The 12,638-nt window shown below is 34.1% G+C and overlaps 1 protein-coding gene across 2 annotated transcripts in view; it reads left to right on the top strand.

Annotated features, from left to right (window-relative positions):
• The window catches only part of TBCE (tubulin folding cofactor E), a 38,962-nt gene that overhangs the window by 16,582 nt on the left and 9,742 nt on the right, over positions 1 to 12,638 (top strand). Inside the window, exons 3-13 of one of the 2 annotated variants that reach the window (XM_087967714.1) lie at positions 1,910 to 1,994; positions 3,148 to 3,339; positions 3,942 to 4,030; positions 5,061 to 5,160; positions 5,966 to 6,068; positions 6,994 to 7,070; positions 9,206 to 9,301; positions 9,838 to 9,902; positions 9,985 to 10,049; positions 10,584 to 10,736; positions 11,602 to 11,755. In XM_087967714.1, the coding sequence (XP_087823840.1) occupies positions 1,910 to 1,994; positions 3,148 to 3,339; positions 3,942 to 4,030; positions 5,061 to 5,160; positions 5,966 to 6,068; positions 6,994 to 7,070; positions 9,206 to 9,301; positions 9,838 to 9,902; positions 9,985 to 10,049; positions 10,584 to 10,736; positions 11,602 to 11,755 (1,179 nt within the window). The remainder of the gene's footprint in view (positions 1 to 1,909; positions 1,995 to 3,147; positions 3,340 to 3,941; positions 4,031 to 5,060; positions 5,161 to 5,965; positions 6,069 to 6,993; positions 7,071 to 9,205; positions 9,302 to 9,837; positions 9,903 to 9,984; positions 10,050 to 10,583; positions 10,737 to 11,601; positions 11,756 to 12,638) is intronic. The other variant, XM_087967711.1, reaches the window with a different exon arrangement.

The raw sequence follows: 12,638 nt of genomic DNA, 5'->3' as shown, positions 1-12,638 counted from the left end.
CACCAGATCCACCTCTGATTCTTACTCAGAGGTAGGAGAGAAAGGGAGGAGTTACTCAGACAACAGTGGGAAACCCCCAAGTCCACCTCTTAAACTTTTCTCTATTAACTCCCCACCCCACCCCAGTCTTGGGGTCCCTTCAACACCATATTCCATAGAAACAGCTAGGCAGTCTAAAAACCCACCACTGGTCTGCATGATATGCATTTTCCTCCTCTGAGAAATAGCCTGAGCAGTTCTCCAACACAAATATGTCCCTGCAGTAGTGGATGCCTCAGGAATAGTCAGGCCAGTCTGAGAATGTGAGAAATGCCACGGCCTAATTTTAAAAAGTCACCCAGTTCCCAAGCATTGCAAATGTGGTTGGCAGGGAAGGCATGGTTAGCATTTCAAAACATCAAGTACTTCTGGCGTCTCCCAGTTCTTGCACTGAGAAAATCTAGATTGGGCCAGAGAATCTAATCCAGCAGTCTAACCTCCCTGCAGGTGAGTATCACTCCAACCTCCTGCATGCACATACTAAATAGAAACCAAACCTAGCGTAAAATCACAAGGACAGGCGTCCTGAAGTTTCTGCTTCCTCCACCATCTTAACTAGAAGCTGCATAAACTAAATCAGTCTTCTTTTTGACATGTTTGACTGCCAGAGGTTTCCTTTCCAACTTTTTTTCTACTTTGAATTCAGATACAGATGTATTAGTGTAAATATTTCTTTTGTTTGCTTACAGGTTGGTATATTTGAATTCATAGCTTAAAAATACAGCAATCACCATAAACTGTTCTTTCAAAATGGCTTACCCTTGTACTCTTCAAAGTAGATGCTAGAATTATGAATCAAGCAGCCTGTAAACACTTTGAAAAAAAGCTTTGAGTCTTCATACCATGTTTTTAATGAAAAGAAAGTCCTCAATGAATCTGGAAATGTATTTCAATTTGATATACACTATAGAAATGCAGTGATACCACGGCAGATAATATAGTAATCTGAAGTAAAATAAATGTTACTGAGAGATATTTTCTGTACAGATTACTCAGAAGGAAGACTCGTTAAAATTTAAAACTGCAATTTAAGACAAGAAGTTGTCTCCTCAACATAAAAAATGGTACACAGCATATTAAAGCTCAAGTCTTCAACCTGAGTTTATTCTAAGTGATTTAAACTTGATGTGTAGTTTTTGAAAAACCTCTAGGAAAATGCCTTAAATATGAAAGCCGACACGGTGATTTTGGGCTAGTTACTCTTTCTCTGTCAACCCTCTTTACCTCACAAGATTGTTATGGGGAAAATAAGAAGAGGAAGGAATATTAGGTATGTTCACTATTTTGAGTTACTTATAAAATAATAAAGGTGGCAATGAATGAATGAACAAATGAATAAATAAATATCAGAATGCTAAAATCACAGAGTTGAAAAGGTTCATTTTAGCCATTCAAGTGTCAAAAGAAATTGGTGTCTTTTTAAAATGAAAATGTTAATTCATCAGCCTTATTTGATAACCTAAACATGCTGAAACTTTGTTGCTTTTTATGTACTATTAGGAAACTCAGTTCTTCTGCTAATTGTTTAGTTGAATTACTAATTCGGGATGGAAGTCATTGATACAGAGCTTAAGACTAACCTTACAGGAACTATCTCTGAAGCAGTTGCTCTAGTGGAATGTTATGTTTCCAAATCAGACTTGTGAATGTTATGATATATGTTTTATACATTTGTAATAGTGTAGCTTCTAAAAAATTAAAAATAGCCCTTCTGTCAATATAAAAGTAATTTCATAAGGAAGAGGCAGACTAGGCAATTTTGAGCACAGAAAAAACAATCAGATTACCTGAGTAGCTATTAAGCCTTAAATAGATTTTATTGCTGAACCATTTTGAAAGTTGCATTTATAAAGCATTGATTTTATATTAGGAATTTGGCTTGGAGTTGAATGGGACAACCATGAAAGAGGAAAACATAATGGTAGCCACGAAGGAATACAGTATTTCAAATGCAGGTGAGTTAATTCTGAAAAGCAATTTCACTTTTCAACAAATACGTAACATATGCAAATTACAAGTGAATCAGGCAATAAGATTAATATTTTTCTTTGACTCTTAATAATATTACCTGACATGCAGTAACTTGAATACATTGTATTTTTGTACCAGTTAGCCTTAGGGATGTAGGTGTTTATTACCTTTACTGAAGGAAATTATCAGCCAACTGCCTGATTTATTTGAATTATTGGGCATCAAAAATGTATTTAAGTAAAGTATTTGTAATTTGTTTTTGATTGCCCACCCCCCATGCCAAATATTTCAAGTTTAATTTTGTTTTTTTTCTCTTTTGATTTTGGGGCTTTTAGAGCTTTGAAGATTATTTTATAAAATAATGCTGAATATCACCCAAGCACATGCACAGAATACCCAAACACATACTTCTAAGCGGTGGATTAATTATACAAATTTCTCCTAGTCACAAAAATTTATTTGTAATCTCAAATCAATATTTATGAAGTGTTCCTGGTTATTCGTATACATGTGTAGAACAGCAAAAAAATTGAGTTGCTATTCTGTGCATGTCTTCTTTTACATTGGTAATCTTGCTGGTTAAAATGACCTCTGAGCCTAATGTTCTGAAATGCGAGGAGACTATAGTGAGCCTTAAGAGAAAATATGCATGCTAAATAGGCTTTCTTCAAGTATGACTTACATTGTTATTGGCCGTGAGTTCAGTATTAATGATTTAGCAATACAATATATCCAGAAAAGGAGGAGCAAATTTGCCAATCTGTATATGAAACCACAGTAAAGTAAGGCAATGAAACTGTCAAATTAATTTCTGTAGTGTGAGGAAAGGATGGAAAGATAGCTAAATTTGTAGATTCATGAGATGATGATCTATTAAAAAAAAACAACCAGGGTACTCTGGCCCAGATTGGAGAATGCAAATATGGCAGCTAAAATAGAATTTTAAAAACATTTATATTTCTCCCAACTCTTTCAAGACTATATCAGAAACAAATCAGCCCTGATTTGGTCTATATCTGGAACATCAGCTAAAATACATACATTTTTTATTCAGGAACAGATCGTCTAGAATCATCTGTTACTTGAACAAGATGTTTTAAAACTGCTTTTAAACAACTGTTGTCATTTTCCTTCCAGGCATCCTACAGGTGGATCCTTTATCCGCCTAAACAAGGCAAATTTTGGGGTAGATTTCCTTTCCGCCGTTAAGGAGAAGTATGGATTGAATGAAAATGAGCACGATCCAGAGAGTGAAGAAGGACTGTCATTAGTAATTGGAACGAAAACTGTAGAAACAGTTGGATTTGATTCCATTAAGGAAAAACAAAAGCAAGTACAGTTCCTCTGAAAATGAGCAGCATCAGAATGTTGAATGCATTTCTATACTATTGGAATGTCCTATTGCCCAATTATTGATGCTACTAATGCATTCATATTGTTTATACCACATTCCCTATTACAATTCTTGCGCTTGTGCAACTTTTCTACAATTTTACTGTCTTATTTCTTAAATTTATCCTGCACCTGTTTATTTGTTATATGCATTATAGCAAGTTCTCTCTCAGAAATATACTTCGTTATAGTAGTGCTGTGTGTTACATGAGACTCATCTGAGAAGGGCTCCTGTTGCTCCTGCTTATTTGGAAGCATGCAGGATTTCAGCAGGCCTTTGATTAGAAAAAATTCAGTAATTGATCTTGAAATATTAATATCTTTATCTTAATTAAAGTAAGGCAATGAAGTTTGGAGGGAAAGCATATAACTCTTTTTCCTTGGGTTTCATTTTCTTTTTGCCTAAATATTTTGCCATGCTTTGCATCAACTTGCCTGGCTTTCTTTTCTGTCTTGCCAAAAAAACACACACCCTGATACTTCATTCTTGTTAAGGACAAAAAAGGACAACACTCTTCTAATGAGACACTTTTTTATAGGCAATTAAATATCTTAAGCGACATTTCAGTTGATGTGTGTGCCGTGAGTCTTGCCGGTCAAGAAGAAGAAATCAGAAAATCATGCCCTAGTATCCTTTCTATAACTGCTTATACAGTATGTGATCTGAAGCATAGTATTGATTTCGAGAATTAGATGAGATTGTAAGTACAGGAAACATCCTTGGACAAAATTATTAGTAGTCTAAAATTAAAGCCTTTTGAAAACTCTGAAATACAGTAGCATTTTCCATGACCCTAGTCCACTGGGCCCTTCAAAACTACTGAAGAGAATTGGGGCAAATTCTGAAGATAATATAGAGGAAAAGTCTATTCTAGTAGCAGTACCCTAAACAACATATGGAAATTATGTTCCATTAGTGAGAAAACAGATGAGGATGTTTTGGGAAAATACATCACAAATAAATTGTAAAAGTCATGATTTTTTTTAAAAAAAACATTTAAAATAAAATACATTTCTGGGGATGTGGAATAAAATCAAACTATATGATGTATCAAGAAAATAATAAGGGTAAATATTTAATAAAAAAAGATTACACAAATGGAACCCTATATAAAAATAAATGGAAAATAATGATTTTGTTTTTAATTGGAATAAAAATATTAAAAATAATGCTGATTTTCATGGCTGAAATTAAAAAAATGACAAAACCATAATATCAAAAAATACAAGTTCTCTGTGGGAAGGTTAGATTTGATGTCTAATCTAAATTCTCTTGAGTTCATGGATATATCCTGGAGTCCTTTATACAATTCCTCTGACCAAAAATGGATAGTGAAGTTTCCTTGCCATTTTGTACATAAGCTGTGCATTAGGGTTTAGATTGTCTTTCCCCCCCTGTTTTAAATCAATCTCTTCTCAGGAAAAAATGGGAAGGATATTAGGCATGTCTGGTGTTGCCATGTGCATGAAATGGCCCAACCTGTAGCTCTGCTTGCCATGACACCTGTCCTCATATGGTCCCTGATCAAAAAGGTGTTGTCTTCTCCCTACTTAAGCTTCAGTATTTCTTGAGTCAAGGAGTTCTTAGGCTAGCATAGTGCAAGCATATTTCTTAAACCCTGATCTTGCGAAAAAATTTCTTAAATATATTTGCTCAGATATTCGGCAGATAAACTTATCAAGAAATCTTTTGTCATCTTGGAAAGAAGTGTTAGCCATTGCCTGCCAAGTTGAAAATTTAGAAACACTTAATCTCAGGTATTCACAGATACTTTCATAATGTGTAGATGGGCTTAGATTTATATTTTTAGGAAAAAAATTCTTGGACCAAATGAGCAAGACCATTTTTGCTGATTCCTCTTTTTCCACTGAGCCCAAAGAAAAGCTGCTCCAGCTTTTCCCTTGATTAGAGTCTCCTTGAACAATACAAGATTCTAAAGGGAATCATGGAAAAATCACATTTTCCTCTCCCATTCTTCCAATGATAGTCTACTAGATTTCTGCCCTTCTGGAAAATGAAAGAGCCTTTTCATGTGTGAAAAGGAACTCTAAAGCCAATCCTTTGTCTGTATCAAATATTGTCAAATCATTTTAAATGTTTATATTAATGATACCAATACTCATGTCACACTGTGGTCCCTGCTAGTTTTTAGCAGCCTCCTCAAATTATTATTTTTTGTCTTTAATTCCCTTAAGTGTCATCCTTACATGGTAAAGGATGAACTCCTTTTCTGAATATATGTGTACCACCAGTATGGGGCTTTTTCTTCATTTTAGAAACAAGGTTTCTGCCTATAATTTGATTCTGGATTTAGGATCTTACGCCTTAATACCATAGATTTGATATGACTTGAAAGTTACACTACATCTCTGAAATCTCAGTGTCTAATTCTGCAGTTGTTTTTGATATGAAATATGGGAAACCAATGTAAGCAAAAATGATAAATTAACAGAAATGTAAAAGAATACCTAATATAACTTTGTCTTAAATTGCAGTAGAAAGATTGATGTGCTATATTTGTTCCATTTTCTAATGTGCTATTTTTTCCTTAATTTTGGATAGTGAAAACAAAATGACATTTCCGTCTGTCCTACCACCTGCTTCACAAACATTTTGTAAACTCAGGGTTTTGGCACTTAATCAGACTGGAGTGACATGGACTGAGGTAATACAATTTAGATCTTTGAAAGTTTATGGTTAGTTCTTAATTATATCATTTGTAATTCTAATAAAACACTCATATAAGCCAACATCCTTATAAAATACAGAATCTTTGCAAAAGTTTGTACATGAATTTTTCTTAGTAAAAGAACTGGTAAGGAATCTGGCTACCATCACAGTTTATTCTTCCTATAGTTCCTGTAGGACATTACTTATGAAAACTGAGGGAAAAGTATATCCATATTTTGCCTCATCAATTGTGTTATCAATTGTGTTGATGCTACGTAAACTTAGCTTAAATTGCATCCTGGAAAAATCAAAAGAACAGTAGATTTTCCAATAAAATTACATAATTCAACTAGTTTTGCATGCCATGATAACAGATGTTCTTCCCATTATGCAGATATTCACATGAAATTTTTACAGTTGTTGAAATGTTTCCCAGCTTTTCTGAGTTAGACATACAGCTTTTTAAAAATATAATTATTTATTTAATATCTCTAGGTGCCCATTTCAAGCCAGTGACTGACCAGTGACATCTGGCTTCAAAGATTTCCATCTTGTTCATGAAGTGCCCAATGGTTTCCTATTCAATTTCTCTCCCTTCCAGCTCTCAAAGCTTCCATTTCAAAGTATGGGGAATACCATGAAATGTAGTTTTCTCGGTCTTCACTGTTCTCTCACTTTTTCCGTTATGACATGAATGTGTTTGATTCCAAGTTCTCTGCGTTTATCTCTAGTAAGATGGCTCTCATCATTGTTGAACTCAACATCCCTTCCAAGAAAGAAACTGTTTTTTTTAGTGAAATAATGCATTTTAAGGTAGCTCTGAGTATTGTTGAAATAAGTTTATAAAGTTGGTATTACTTGATTTTGCCTACAAAGGCAAGTGAAATTTGTTGTTGGACTAAATGGTGTTTTCCCATTAGGTTCTTTTATGTGCTACAGGGTGGCCTGCTCTTGAAGAACTTTATCTTGCCTCCAATAGCATTTCACTTTTAAAAAGGTATGAGAATAATTATTCATACAGCCATTCTTCTGTAGATATAATTCAAGTAGTCCCCACTTACCAGCTAAATTGGGACTGACAACTCCATTGTTAAGTGATGCAGTTATAAAGTGAAAGATCACATGAATGGGCCAACTTACAACATCAGTTTGTCAGTTCCAGCTGCAATCATTAAATGAATCACAGTCATCAAGCATGATATCTATCACATGACTGCAGCTTGCAACTTTCTACCTGTTTCCAGGTTGGTGTTGCTTGTCAAAGGCTAGCTGCGATGATCACAAATGGCAATCATTTGACTATAGGTCACTGCAACTCATTGATGTGTTTTGATTGGCAAGTGCCCAAATTGCAATCATGTGAACCACAGAGATACTGTGATGCCCATAACCCCAAGGACCCATCATAAATCTCCTTCATCCTCATAATTTCAAAAAATTGCTGAACAAGTAGTTAGTAAGCAAGGACTCTATATTGCATATTTTCATCATGGCCTAAAATTTCTAATTATGAACCATACTGTTTGGTGTGACTGTAAGCATTAGACTCCTTTTATGTGTATAGATATAATTCTAGGTGCGTGTGTGTGGATGGATGGATGGAATGGATGGATAGATCGATCGATCTTGGTTTCATATATAAAACATCTTGCAGTAAGAGAATATTTGCTCTGTTTAAAACCTTATTACAAACATGTCAACTATCCATTAATTAATATGTAAATTAAGGGTGGTTTGCTGACATTCAAGATTCAATATCATTTCATTGTGATATCCTCACCTTCTGTCCTAATTTGAGAAAAGCCACAAACCAAGATCAGAAGCAGGAAATTGCTTTTGAGTAGAATAGAGGAAGTAAATGGTGACAAAAGGAATGTGTAGTTCAGAGTAGGTCCACTGCTTTATCTGTCCACCTTGCTGTTAAACTGTGGGTTGTATGATAAAAGCTCTTCCAGGTATAGTAGAGTCTGTAAAAACTATTGTATATATAGAATCAAGTACCTTTAAGTTCTTGAATTATCTTCAACTACATCAGTGGGGTTTTATTAGTAGAAACAGTAAAAAAATGTATAACACTTTCCGTTTTGTTTTCCTTTAAGGTTTAGTATTTTTCACTTGTAATTACTGTTTGGTTTTATATTTGATGTTTTTCTGGTGCTCTGTTTATATTAGTAAAGAAGAAAAGAATTGTTAAGATAACAAATTTATGGATGAAAAGCATTTATTTAAATGAAAATTATATTCCACTTCTTTAGAGTGTATACATTATTTAGAGTAGTCAACCAGAATGCATTTTCAAAATTGCATGAAACAATTACAGAGAAGGGATAAATAAAACAAGCAAACAGGCACACTATCTAAAAACCATTATTTCAGATTAAATTTACAATTTCTGAGATACAGCAACCAGCAGGCCTTATTTTTTCTCTCAAATAAGCTTCCACTATTGGATACCAAAAAGGTCATCTCATCAGAAGTTAGGCCAAAACAAAGCTGGTATGGCAATTAAAAATTCTTCCAGTAAAAGTTCCAGTAGGTTATTTAAGCAGGAAATACATATTTTGGCATTGAATTTTTGTGGTTCAGAAGAATTAATAGCTCAGAAAGAAACCAGTGTCAAGTCTGTGTATGCTGGTACAAATACCTGGAACTATAGTATTGTCAGAATAGAAAGCATTGAATTAGAACAGATGATTTTTGTGATAATGTACACTTTGCTAGCATTTTAGGATCAAGTATATATGGTTTAATGGAAATAATCTTGGATGTATTATGATCTGTGATAATTAAGCTCTAGTGTAGAATAATAACAAAACAATACAAAGTTCGGGAGATGCGAAATTATTGCTATTAAATCTCAGTCACTCTGGACAGCTCTCAGACAAAGAAATTATGATAAAATTAATAAAAGAGAAAGATAAAAGATGGCAAGAGTTCTCAGTCTCCCTCAGCAAAGCCAAGTTTTCCCAGCTCTTCTAAACAATTAAAATTAAAAGTAGTCAAGGCAGAAAATGATTTCTATATGATATAGGGTAAACAGCAAACAGGTATAATAAGAATGGAATTATATTTTCTATTTTTATTATAAAGTTATAATATTACAAAATTTTAAATAAAGAGTTTTCCTTGCAGACCTATTGATGTCCTCCAGAATCTGAAATGGCTAGATCTTTCTAATAATCAGTTAACGGATGAAAATCAACTTCATCTCATTGCGGATCTTCCCAGGTAACTGTTGTACAGCACTACGGTTAATCTCAGTGTCAGTGTAACTTTGTTGGTTTTATTCAGAAAAATATATTTTTCTTCAGAGTACAATATGATCCTATTGTTTTCCTAATCTTTTAGTCATGATCCATTACATACTGTACCTCTGTATTGAATCAAGCCTGTATAATGGTGAAACTGGTATTTTAGTTTTCTGCCAAACTATTTTCATTAGAGCTCCAAAAATTGTTACATGACTATTTATTTAGGAATCCTTAAATACAGTGCCTGCAGACTATGATGACATACTTGCCTTAAATCTATTTTCTGCTTCCATTTTTTCAAATATTTTTTCAATTTTTTTCCATTCTGTTTTACTTGATTTATTTTTCATTTCATTATACCCTTAAAATAAAGGATCTTAGTTAACAACCTGTCTCTTGCATTCTGATTTGACTTAACATAACAAAACACTAATTTCAGATTTACAACAATTTATCGGATATGAAATCCAAATTATTAGCTTGTATTTTACTGGTTTGTCTTCTAAATTTCAGGTTAGAAAGATTAATACTTTCAAACAATGGAATTCATTCTATACACTTTCCTGATGCAGCATTTGGTATGTAAATTAAATGCTGTTATATATGCCTGTAATTTAATTTTTCACTATTGTTTCACCAATTTATCCTTCTCTTTTACAGGTTACAAGACTAGAATGTTTCCTTCATTAACTCATCTTATATTAAAAGACAACAGAATAGCAAAAGTAAGATGCCTGTGTCATGAATTGGGTTCTGAATTCTTTTCACTTACTATAGTTTTATCTTTTAAAAAGTCAATCATTTGTAAAAATGTAAAAATGCACAGTAAAGGTAGCATAATTTCTTGCCAGACTATTTGAGTTTTATATTTGTCTGGCAATTAGTATACAAAGATATAACCATTGCTATATCCACCATGTAACCTGCTATTATTCCCTAAGTCAACTGAAGTGAATGGGAAATTACTGATCAATATAAGCTTTGCCAGACTGAAATTGTAATAGATTGCAGCTTTAAATATAATCAAAATATTTAACCATTTTGTTTTTTTATTTGTGTCATGAAGTTAATATTTTCATCTATAATGTTATCATAATGCCTAAGTATTATGTTATTTTAATAAATGGATAAGATTGAAATCTCTAAATCATCACACTAAGGAAGTTTTGCATAATTTTACATAAGCAGTAGCAAAAGATCTTTTGGATTCAGACTCGTTGGTTCAAAATTGCCATGTTTTCTTATTCTTTATGTTCCAGTGGTCTGTTATCAATGAACTTGACAAGCTACAAAAACTTGAATCATTTGATTGTCGGAATAATCCTTTGATGGATTCAGAGAAAAATATAGAGACTTTGAAACAACATATTATTGCCAAAATAGGCCGATTAAAGTTTTTGAACAAATCACAGGTATATTTTTGTGTTCCGTTAGCAATATTAAGAAAGCAATAAGTAATGCTTTTTGAAAGCTGACAACTAGTCATAGATTCTAAAACTTGGTTGGTCATAAGAATACTCAGCAATAATAAATGAATGCGTGACTTTCCCTTCCTCAATTAAAACTATTGGATTCCTTCTGACAAGGTGTTTTCCTGTCAGATAGAATAGGGTGCGATCTGACAATGATCGCACTATATTTGCAGAACCTGCCTGGCACACCAAAGGTGAATTGTTGCCAGAACTCATTTCCAAGGCCAGGGCTCTCCTTTAGCAGTGGCAACATGAATGCTGCTCAAGGTGATCTAACTGCTCAGGATCCTTCAGCCTGTATGGGTCACTCTATGGCCGTTAGGATTAGGATCGGGCTCCTGCAGATATCATTGCTGTAGGAACACAAGGGCCCCTAGAGGAAAGTCTTGATACTTGGATCTTGGAGAGGACATAGTAGGAGAGATTGCCATCTTCTCACATTTGCTTACAACTGTTTAAGAGGTTCTGACCGACAGTTTAAGAAACCTTCCTTTAAGGAATAATGATGATAAATATTAAATACTATATACATGTAAATATATACATGATACTAGAAATAGCTATATGTCAATCTATGCCTCCTGTGTGCGTAAGGTTTGTCATTGGTTGCTTCCCTGCACATGTTATAGGCTTCATTAATGCTCTTGCTAGATCTTATATCTTAGGCGGATTTTAACTGCGTTATTGTAATATTGGTACTGATGAGTCATTATGAAATGCTTGCATCTACCACTGTTCTTTTAATTTTGTTGTTTAAATTATTAAAAAGGGACTCATTGTTTTAAGGATACTTGTTTTGCCACAGATCTTTCCCGAAGAAAGGAGGGGAGCAGAACTTGACTATAGAAAAAAATATGGAATTCATTGGTTAAAGGCTGGTGGTAATCAAGATCCAAAGAAAAATAAACCAAGTGAAGAATTCCTTGCTGCTCATCCAAGATTTCAACTACTCTGTGACCGTAAGCTGCCTGCCTGCCTTAATTCTATTTCTTTGACAGATGAATAGGAAGAAGGAAATTTTGCATGCTTGCTACGTTGGTGCATAGCCTGAGTGAATTTCTTCACTGTAGTTCTCACTGGTCTTATTATTGTCTTTCTCTAGCTTAAAAATTCTTGCATTAGCCAAACTGCTCCATCCAAGCTACTTGCTGTCTTAATTTTCTTAGTTTGAACATCAGACACTACAATGTGTTGTGGAAAGCTCTAGTGAATATTAACTCTTGTGTGGCTGTCATTCCCATATTTAGTTACTTCATTTGAGACCCCTGGATTGCCGATCTTCTAGATATCTGCTCCAAAATTCAGTTCCAAAGGCAGCCATAGCTTTTTAAGTTTACATTCTCATTCTGTGAGGAAGGACAGGCAGAGAGTTCTCCTAAATCTTAACACTTCCGACAGTAATAGTATTTTGCCAATATGTAAATGTATCCAGAAATAAGTGTTTGTTTCAGTTTAAAAATATAAATTGTATCTGATGGAAGAGACCATGATAATTAAAAAGCTTTAGAGAAGGATAAGAAGAATTGAATAGATGATGTGTATTTCCTCTTCATAAAGGACTGCAGATACCAATCCCTAAACATAAAGGATGGTAATAGGCACTCATCAGGTTTGATTTTTTGCACTCTTGTCAGAAGTACCAAGATGCTTCCTTGTTGAAAGGATTAACGGTGACATCATTGTAGACCAGGGGATGCTCAGTTAGGGACTCTTTTCATGTCCCTGGCAGGAGCTGGAGCAAAGGAGGAGAACTCATCCCGTCCCACAGTAGCATTCGGGTCTTGAACATGGGCTTGCTAACCTCCAACCCAGCATCCTAACCACAAGAGCCATCATGCTGCT

This window comes from Notechis scutatus, chromosome 1, assembly GCF_049901735.1.
Source record: "Notechis scutatus isolate UNSWTSFEM ecotype Mainland chromosome 1, rNotScu1.2, whole genome shotgun sequence".
Lineage (NCBI taxonomy): Eukaryota > Metazoa > Chordata > Lepidosauria > Squamata > Elapidae > Notechis > Notechis scutatus.
The sequence above is the reverse complement of the archived record's forward strand: the minus strand, read 5'-3'. Positions and strand labels throughout refer to the sequence as shown.